This window comes from Symphodus melops (assembly GCF_947650265.1).
Source record: "Symphodus melops genome assembly, chromosome: 10".
NCBI classification, from domain to species: domain Eukaryota; kingdom Metazoa; phylum Chordata; class Actinopteri; order Labriformes; family Labridae; genus Symphodus; species Symphodus melops.
Window position 1 is genome coordinate 232,273 of NC_136700.1, and position 10,228 is coordinate 242,500.

General features: G+C 41.4%; 1 protein-coding gene across 1 annotated transcript in view; it reads right to left on the minus strand.

Annotated features, from left to right (window-relative positions):
• Window positions 1–1,516: 1,516 nt before the first annotated feature.
• Window positions 1,517–10,228, minus strand: part of LOC306830495 (NLR family CARD domain-containing protein 3-like) — a 34,205-nt gene continuing 25,493 nt past the window's right edge. Inside the window, exons 7-10 of the mRNA XM_079354040.1 lie at window positions 6,597–6,764; window positions 5,791–5,958; window positions 5,624–5,670; window positions 1,517–3,257 (exon numbers count right to left, since the gene is read on the minus strand). Of these exons, the coding sequence (XP_079210166.1) occupies window positions 2,713–3,257; window positions 5,624–5,670; window positions 5,791–5,958; window positions 6,597–6,764 (928 nt within the window). The 3' untranslated portion in view covers window positions 1,517–2,712. The remainder of the gene's footprint in view (window positions 3,258–5,623; window positions 5,671–5,790; window positions 5,959–6,596; window positions 6,765–10,228) is intronic.

Consider the following 10,228-nt stretch of genomic DNA (forward strand, 5'->3'; position numbering starts at 1 on the left):
AGGAAATGACATCACAGAGAAGGACCCCTGCTGAGACTAACTGCCGTGTGCCAAGGTCAGTAACTCTCTTTCAAATTTGAGATAATTCTACATTTTTGGGGTACGGTCAGGTATGCTTATGGTTACATGTCAAATGGTCTGACCCCAGGAAAACATTTATTGATCTTCATCATTATAAAAACCAGTATTTACTTTAAAAATTATGTTTGAAATATTCACACAAAGGCTGTGTATGTACACAGGTGTCCTAATAGGTGTCCTAATAATGCCTGTCAAATTTGATTTGAAATTGAAATGTCAAATGGTGTAACGATTACTATTACAAACCTCTCTGTTAGAGGCCAGTTTTATCAAACATCAGTAGTTTATGATGCTGATTTATGTTGTAATATGAACTACTTACTATGTAGAACTATTTTTAAGTGTAAAGTATTAATTATTAATTTAATAATGTAGAAGAATTAAGTAGGTGTACAGTGACACCTACCTTTGAACATGAACAGATAAATGGTAGTCAACAATTAAAAACTTCATCTGTAAAACACAATTCATTAAATTTTCTGCTGTTTCATAATTAATACAACATAATAGAGCCTCTTTCCCTCCAACAGATGCCTCTTTCAAGTAAAGAAAAAGTGGCTCAGCACAGAGCACGCATGAATGCTGATCCTGCAGCAAGGGCCAATTACCTTGCTGAAAGACGTGAAAGGTGACACACACACACACACACACAGACACACACACACACACACACACACACACACACACACACACACACACACACACACACACACACACACACACACACACACACACACACACACAGTGTTAAAGTCAGAATGATGTAGTGATTCAGGTGTTTTGAAAGAGTTAGCCAGTGGGAATAAAAGAAGGCAACTGTTTTTACAAGTATGGTAATTATTTTCATTTGTTTGTTTGATTCATAGTTATCGTAGGAGAAAGAGAGAGGGAAAGAATAAAAATACTCCAGTAGCCGAGCTTTCAAAAAAAAGCAGGAGAAGATCAGAGAAACTTCAGAGAAAAGAAAAGGGTGCTTGCTGATGTTCTCAACCTGGTCCTCATCTGTACAAAATAAAGATGTGTACATAGACAGGACAGTTAATAGTTAATAGATAGATGATAGATACTTTATTGATCCCGAGGGAAATTCAAGTAAACAAATAACAATAAAATAAACAAAAACTACAAGCAATACAAAAATAAAAACAAAATGAAAATACACAAAACATAGTAGAAAAGTATGAAGTTGTGCTGGTGTATAAATGTGTGAATGTCAGTGTGTGTGATGCATCCAGGTTGGCAGCTGTGGAAAGTAGCAACGGTTAACAAAAGAAACATTCAGGACAGAACAAAGAAAAATATACAGTGATTTTCATATAAAATAATTAAAGTAAATATAATAATAATGTTCCAGCCAATTCAAGCCTTCATAGTTTATTTTGATATGAAGAGAGATGTTTGTTTGTTTGTTTGTTTGTTTGTTTGGTGAGTTACGTTGATTACTTAGTGAGTTTGTTGTTATTATTACTCGGTGTATTTATGACAGTTATGGGGATATTTATGTTTTACTTTACCTGCTAATGAGGTATGACGTAAGCAGAGCGGCACATACTGACGTGCCTTTTGTGGTTTGGGGCGAGGCCAGTGTGTGGTTGTGTATGGTTGTCACATTGTTTTTGACCACACGGTTTGAACCCTTATTTTTTTGTACCATTCATCAACTTGTTCGTTCAGATAAAATACAAGGATTATTATAAAACCACTTTCTACAACATTCATTCAAATAAAACTCAACAACGGATTTAAAAGGTAAACAAACTGTGGTGCGTCAACTTCTTCCATACTCCCTTTGTGCATTTCAAGAACGAAATGGTCGTGACAAATAACATAAACATAAATATGGAAAACACGATGTGGAGTATCAGGGTGTGGAACAGGGTCGCCAAATAATAAAGGGAGTAGAAGTAGCTCACGACCGGTTTTATTTTTTGAAAGTAGTTTGGAGACCCCTGGTGTCGAGCGTGGATATTGTTTATGGATTGGTTTGATTGGTGGATATGGATGTGGACTCAGAGTGTCTGTGGTTATTTGGGATGGTGATTTGTGTCTCTGAGTCAGCAAAGTGAAGGGGACGGGGGACTTACAGGGACTGTGATCCAAAATGAGTGACGTGGTTGACAGGCCCAAGTGGTCTGGAGATAATCATCAGTGCTGCCCTGAGTGCATTGGGAATTCATGTCTGTATTTGATAAACCTATTTGAGACATTTTGCCTCGAGTGATGTCTGTTCATTAACGGTTTATTTTTTTGCACGTGCACTCGCGTTCCTCTGTCATTCTTAAGCTGTCATTGGGCATTCATCTGACCAATGACACGGCGTTCCTCCCTTATTTCCAGTCTGTCCTCGTTCTGCTCCCCTTTTAAATATGATTCTGTTTCTGCCTTAGTTCCTTCATGCTGATGTTACCTTGTTATTGTTGTTTGTATTTACAGTTACAGGGTCAATATGCAATTTTTAATCATAGAAAGTGTTCATTTGGTCACTGAAGGCATCTTGTGACCTTTCGTCCTGGTGGATCAGCTGATCATATGTGTGAAGAAGAGCGTAATCAAACTTTTCAATTAAAAATGATGAAATCAGAATAATTCATTAGTCTGAACAGAGTCAGCTGATCTTCAGTCAGCAGTTTCTCAGACTGACTCATCACACAGAGACACTGAAGAATCACGAGACCAGATCCCAAACCCAGGATAGACAGGTTCAGTGAATGTGGTGTTGAAGGTGTGGAGGTGGATCAGTGTGTCAGAGGAGACTCTGTAGAAGGACAGAGAGCCAGCAGGACAGTCCACATACACTGCTACTCTGTGAGAGACAGACCAGGAGGAGGAGGAGGAGATCTCTGTTCCTCCGTTATTGTGTGTGACAGAGTAACCTCCATTAAAACAGATCAGACTCCAGGACTGATCATTATGTCCAAACAAACATTCATTAATGTCTCCTCTCCTTCTGATTCCTCTGTAACTCACTGATACATGAACCATTCCTTTCCACTCGACCTCCCAGTAACAGCGACCAGTCAGACCAGTCCTACACAGCAGCTGAGGCCAGGATTCAAATCTGTCTGGATGATCAGGATATGACTGACGCTCCTTCACACTTGTCACCTTCCTGTTATTGTCAGACAGTTTCAGGTTTCTGTTGACTGTGTTTGTGTCCAGTTCCAGCTCACAGGCGTCTGATGGAGAATAGAGACACAACACAGCTGCAGGTTATCATCTGTTCATTCATCAACAGCTTTACTGACACTTACTGAGAGTCCATCAAACAAACAGCTCAGACTCAGCACTGAATGATGTTTGACAGCATGGACTCTTTTTATATTCAATTACTGATTTAAACTTTCATTTACATATTTTACTTGATTTAAAACCAAACAGGAAATTAATCATACAAATGTGTTTATTTAGCACACAAATAAGAAAAGATCAAATATGATTATAAAATCTAAAGTGTGTGTGAGGAGAGATCAAGAAGCCAACAGGCTTATACAACGGGCCTTACCTCTAAAGAGATGAATAAAACAAGTGATAAGAAGAACACAACTTCAAAGGATGATTTACAATTAAAACCCAGAGTGACTGCCGACACAGATCAGCATGAAAGCATCTCCAACCTGAAGCATCGCCCTCCAACACTTTGTCTACTTTTAAAAGGATTTAAAGAGACCAGCTCTCACAGACACAACTCATCCTGCAGGAGACTCCAGGCTGAAGGAGCAGCCAACCTGGAACTCCTTTTCCCTGTTTCAGGGAGACACAGCAGCCAGCTGGGGACTCGGATAAGGATCCTCATGGAAGCCTCAGTTTGGAGGTTTTTTAAGGCAGACACAGGGAGGAGACCCAACTTACAATGATGGATGGAATTAAGACTAAACATGAGGTTGTGACAGAAACTATAGGAAATTAAAGTAACGTGCAAATTTCAAGATATTTTAAAGAGTGATGCAAGTTTGACTTAGAATTTATTTATGAAAGTTTTCCTTTAATAACTCTCAGAAAAGTTTGGATAAAGAAACTAATGATATGCTTGGTTTTCTGCTGGCTTGAAAAAATCTATAAATTATATTATAACAGATGTAAAGGGGCGGCAGTAGCTCAGTCTGTAGGGACTTGGGTTGGGAACCGGAGGGTCGCCGGTTCGAGTCCCGGCACGGACCAAGTCCGGAAATTGGTCTGGTAGCTGGAGAGGTGCCAGTCCACCTCCTGAGCACTGCAGAGGTGCCCTTGAGCAAGGCACCGAACCCCAACAACTGCTCTGGGGCGCTCTCTGTGGGCAGCCCCCTCACTCTGAGACCTCTCCATTAAAATGCAGAGTGAAAACCGAATTTCCCCTTGCGGGATTAATAAAGTATATGAAAAGAAAAAAAGAAAAAAAAAATCTGGTCATGACAGAATCAATGAGACCCTTATTAAAGAGGTTTAAAGTTCAATGTTGTAACCACTGTCACATATTTTTATGGTTTCCATGGAAACTGGTATTGTTCCTTCTGATCTCAAACTGGTAAATGTTATTCCAGGTGATCCAGGATATTTTACAAATTACCGTCCCATATCAGTTCTTCCATGCTTTTCCAAAATGTTGGAAAACTAGAATATAAACACATCCTTAAACATTTGAACATGTGTAATAAATTGTATGAACACCAGTTTGGATTCTGAAAATAATCACTCAGCTTATATAACATTAACCCTTTTATAACTAATGGACAAGATTCATATTGCTTTCATGTGGTATTTTTCTGGATCTCTCTAAAGCAGTTAATGCTGTAAATCATGACATTTTATTAAATTGACTCGACATGAGTTTCATTGAAACCCTGAAGTGCCTCAGTAATTATGTTCATAACAGACAGCAGTGTATTATAACATACATACATGGTCTGCATAAACTGTGATACAGTGTGGAGTTCCTCAAGGGCCCGTTTTAGGACCATTATTGTTTCTCATTTACATTAACTATCTTACAACAGTCAGTACAATATAATTTGATAATTAAGATTTTTACCTTGTTATAACTGACTTATTTCCATTGTTGTTTAGCATCAATACACCAAGACAAATTCCTTGTTTATGTAAATATACGTTTATGCAATAAAACCAATTCTGATTCTAAAAACCTAAATGTGTTTTATAATCTGCTCAAAAATGTTTAGACTCAATTTAGTGCTGAGAATATAAAGAGACTTAGGGTAATAACAGGTTTGAATGACAGAGTATTTAAAAGATCAAAGTCAACATGTTCCTGACTGGTATCAACACTTTTTAAAATGTTTGGAGTCTCCTTGAGGAGAGGTCACTCCTGAACCTCTGCATTAAGAGGAAGGACTTTCTCTCTCCATCTCTGTATGTAGAATACCTGTGTAGACTAATTTCATCATGTTAGCAAAGGTGGACATCTATGATTGTTTAGTTGACTTGTTACTTTTCCTGTAATAAATACATCAAACATAAAGTGTTACGTTAACAGTAATGATACTGCAGATTAAATTCAGTACAGCATGTGCTGCTGTGTTCTGATGAAGAGAAATGGAAACACACTCACACTTCCTCAGACCAGGTTTCAGTCTGTGCAGTCCACCATGGTCCAACCTGGAAGAAGAAACCAGATCAGAATCTACTTCATACAGCTTCATTTAAATCCACCATCAGACAAGAAGCAGAGTTCATCATTCAGAAACAGTGAGACAGCTTCTGTGTGTCTGTCTGTACCTCAGTGTCTCCAGTCTGCAGTGTGGATCCTCCAGTCCAGCAGACAGCAGCTTCTCTCCTCCTTCTCCTGGATGATTGTAGCTCAGGTCCAGCTCTCTCAGGGGGGAGGAGCTTAGAGCTGAGGCCAGAGACGCACAACCTTCTTCTGTGATCAGACAGTTTGACAGACTACACACAAACATAAACACATACATACTTGCTGTAGACAGAGCACAGGTGTCACACTTTGTTTGGTTCTACTTTTTTAAATTGTTTGATATCCATCGTTTCATGAGCAGCTGTTTTATCAATAACAGTCATAACCATGCAGCTGAACCGAATAAATATTCATCTGAAGAAAAGCTTCTTCATGTGTTTATATTCCAACTTGTATGATTCTTTTTGGCAAGGAATCACTTCTTCATCTCACACCTGTATGAGTCCAGACAAGCATGAATGACTTCCGTCAAAAAGTGCAGGGCTGCGATAAATCATAAAATACTAATGATTAACCGTCATTTGAATTTCCATTATTTCGTTATTTCCACCAACAAACATTTCAACGTATTCTCTGTCTGCCCAGATAAACACCAAAAGTCTTCACTCTGCCTCAACCAGCCAGTCAGCCAGTCAGCCTTGTTAATATTTCAATTATGCTGCTGTGTCTGTTTTGGGGACTACATCATAAAAATAATAAAATGTATAGCATTAATGTGGCAACATACAGTTAATAAAACATTAAAGGACTCATTGAAGGTCAGTTTCTTAAAATGAAATGAGAAAACATGATCTTCAAAAAAAACAATCTGACTGAGCTGCACACTAACCTGAGAGTGTCCAGTCTACAGAGAGGACTCTTCAGTCCAGCAGACAGCAGCTTCACTCCTGAATCATGCAGGTTGTTGTTGCTCAGGTCCAGCTCTCTCAGACTAGAGGACTGGGAGCTGAGGACTGAGGACAGAGCTTCACAGCTTCTCTCTGAGAGCTGACAGCCACTCAGCCTAAAGAGGATTCAGAAGAACACAAATGAAAACAATTTCAAACCATAGTTGTTATTTCTGAATAAAGAGAACTACATTGAACCTGGATAGTTATGTGAGCACGTACAGAGCTTTGTTTGAAGCTTTGATCACAGGCAGCAGCCTCAGAAGAGCCTCCTCTGAAGCAGAGTATTTCTTCAGGTCAAACACATCCAGATCTTTTTCTGATGAAAGTAAGATGAAGACCAGAGCTGACCACTGAGCAGGAGACAGTTTATCTGTGGAGAGACGTCCTGATCTCAGGGACTGTTGGATCTCCTCCACTAGAGAACGATCATTCAGTTCATTCAGACAGTGGAACAGATTGATGCTTTTCTCTGCAGACAGATCCTCACTGATCTTCTTCTTGATGTACTCGACTGTTTCCTGATTGGTCTTTGAGCCACTCCCTGTGTGTGTCAGCAGACCTTGTAGGTGATTCTGATTGGTCTCTAGAGAAAGACCGAGGAGGAAGCGGAGGAACAAGTCCAGGTGTCCATTTGGACTCTGTAAGGCCTGGTCCACAGCACGCTGGTAGAACTGTGTCTTTGCAGATGTTTGATGGATTGTTTGTTCTTCTGACATCACATTGACTCCAGAGTTGATGAAGGTCAGATGGACATGAAGAGCAGCCAGAAACTCCTGAACACTCAGATGGATGAAGCAGAACACCTTGTCCTGGTACAGTCCTCTCTCCTCTTTAAAGATCTGTGTGAACACTCCTGAGTACACTGAGGCTGCTCTGATATCGATGCCACACTCTGTCAGGTCTGACTCATAGAAGATCAGGTTTCCTTTCTGAAGCTGCTCAAAAGCCAGTTTTCCCAGAGACTTAATCATCTTCGTGCTCTTTTTATTCCAGTGTGGATCTGTCTCATTTCCTCCATCATACTTGATGTTCTTCAGTTTGGACTGAACCACCAGGAAGTGGATGTACATCTCAGTCAGGGTCTTGGGCAGATCTCCTCCCTCTCTGGTCTTCAGCACATCCTCCAGAACTGTAGCAGTGATCCAGCAGAAGACCGGGATGTGGCACATGATGTGGAGGCTTCGGGCTGTCTTGATGTGGGAGATGATCCTGCTGGCCTGCTCCTCATCTCTGAATCTCTTCCCGAAGTACTCGTCCTTCTGAGGGTCAGTGAACCCTCTGACCTCTGTCACCATGTCAACACACTCAGGAGGGATCTGATTGGCTGCTGCAGGTCGTGTGGTTATCCAGAGACGAGCAGAGGGAAGCAGTTTCCCCCTGATGAGGTTTGTCAGCAGCACATCCACTGAGGTGGACTCTGTGACATCAGTCAGGGTCTGGTTGTTTTTAAAGTCCAGAGGAAGTCGACATTCATCCAGACCGTCAAAGATGAACACCACCTGGAACTCTTCAGACCTGCAGATTCCTGCTTCTTTGGTTTCAGGAAAGAAGTGATGAACAAGTTCCACCAAGCTGAACTTTTTCTCTTTCAGCAAATTCAGCTCTCTGAAAGTGAATGGAAATGTGAAGTGTATGTCCTGGTTGTCTTTGTCTTCAGCCCAGTCCAGAGTGAACTTCTGTGTTAAGACTGTTTTCCCGATGCCAGCCACTCCCTTGGTCATCACTCTTCTGATTGGTCTATCTCTTCCAGGTGAGGCTTTAAAGATGTCTTCTTGTCTGATGGTTGTTTCTGCTCTGTCTGGTTTCCTGGATGCTGTTTCAATCTGTCTGACCTCGTGTTCCTCGTTGACCTCTCCAGTCCCTCCCTCTGTGATGAAGAGCTCTGTGTAGATCTGGTTCAGAAGGGTTGGGTTTCCTGCTTTAGCGATACCCTCAAACACACACTGGAACTTCTCCTTCAGGTTAGATTTCAGTTTACGCTGACACACTGGACCAAATGTTCCTGAATAAAGAAAGAAGTGAGATCAATGAACAGATCCTGATATAGATCACATGACCATCTGAGTTTAAACCTCTTTGTCCTTTTTCTAAAATATGAAATCTGTTCAGATGTTCTTACTGCTCTGCAGACAGTCAGCCAGCTCCTCCTGCTTCATTCTCCTCAGGAAGTGAAGAGTGATCTTCAAAAATGCTTCTTTACAGCTTCTCCTCTGCTCTTCATCCTCACTCTGACTCTCTAAGCATTCTGGGTAATCTGGAGTCAGAACCCTCTGGACTCTCTTCAGCTCGTTCTTCACAAAGGTGACGATGTTCTCCTCCAGCAGCTGGAACAGAAGGAGACACTGGATATTTCCTATAAAGTGGTAGAACTCAACATGTGGTTCATGTGTCAGTCTGAAGGTCAGCTGCTCTAAACACAACAATAACTTAGCATTACATTCTTGTCATGGTAGTTTATGAAATAACACACCATAAAGATGGAGTCCAGGTCTGTTAGATCCTGCTGGTCTGATGGATCTCTGTGAACCTTGGAGCTCTCCTGTTGAACTCTGTGACAGGACATATTACACAAGAAAACAATGGGTCATATATGATGAAGCTCTGAGCCAAGATATGAGTCTTTGAACCACAGAGTCAGAACATTCACTGGATTTTTAATTCTTACCTTCCATCAGCACCACGTCCATCTTTGAAGTCAAAATAACGACCCATCGAGCGCTCACTCTTCATGGACACACAGCTGGGTCCAGGAAAGTCCGGTCTCTGGTCCTGCATCCTGATACAAACAAACAGCTGCTTAATGAACAAAGATCATTTTAATCAGATTGTTCCAGTTCAAACTAGCAGATGGATCATCAGGAATCAGGAGGCAGAGCTGAAGTTCTCCATAGTTCTGTTTCTATTAGAACAGTATCTCAGTCAGAATACAGCCAGCACTGTGTCTGTCCTCACATTCTTCAGACTGATGGAATCAAAGTTCACAGAAGACGACTCAAACAGAAACACAGCTCAGAAAGATGCCAGCAGGAACAATAAAGGTTAGAAGTCCAACCTGCATTTTCAGAGAGAAAGAACTCAGGCTAGCTACAGAAGATACTACCAGTGTCCACCAGGGGGCAGAAGGACAACCTCAACATGATGATCCACAGGACAAAGATTTACAAAAGAATGAAAGATTACAGATGTCCATAAAAGTTCTGAACAGAACCGGTGACGAAGGGCAGCCCTGGAACAGGTCAGACTTACTGCTGACTATACGAACCAGGCTACGGCTCCTGTCATACAGGGACCAGACCGCCCTTAGCAAAGGGCCCCGGACCCCATACTCTCAGAGGTCGAGGAGTGTGATTCCCCGGTAGTTGGAACACACCCTCCGATCCCCCTTCTTGAAACGAGAGACCACCACCTCTGTCTGCCAGTCCAGAGTCACTGTCCCCGACCTCCATGCAATGTTACAGAGACGTGTCAGCCATGACAGTCTCTGCACATCCAGAGACTTAAGATACTCTCATCCACCCTGAATCTCATCCACCCCCGGTGCCTTACCACCGAGGAGCTCGCCAACCACCTC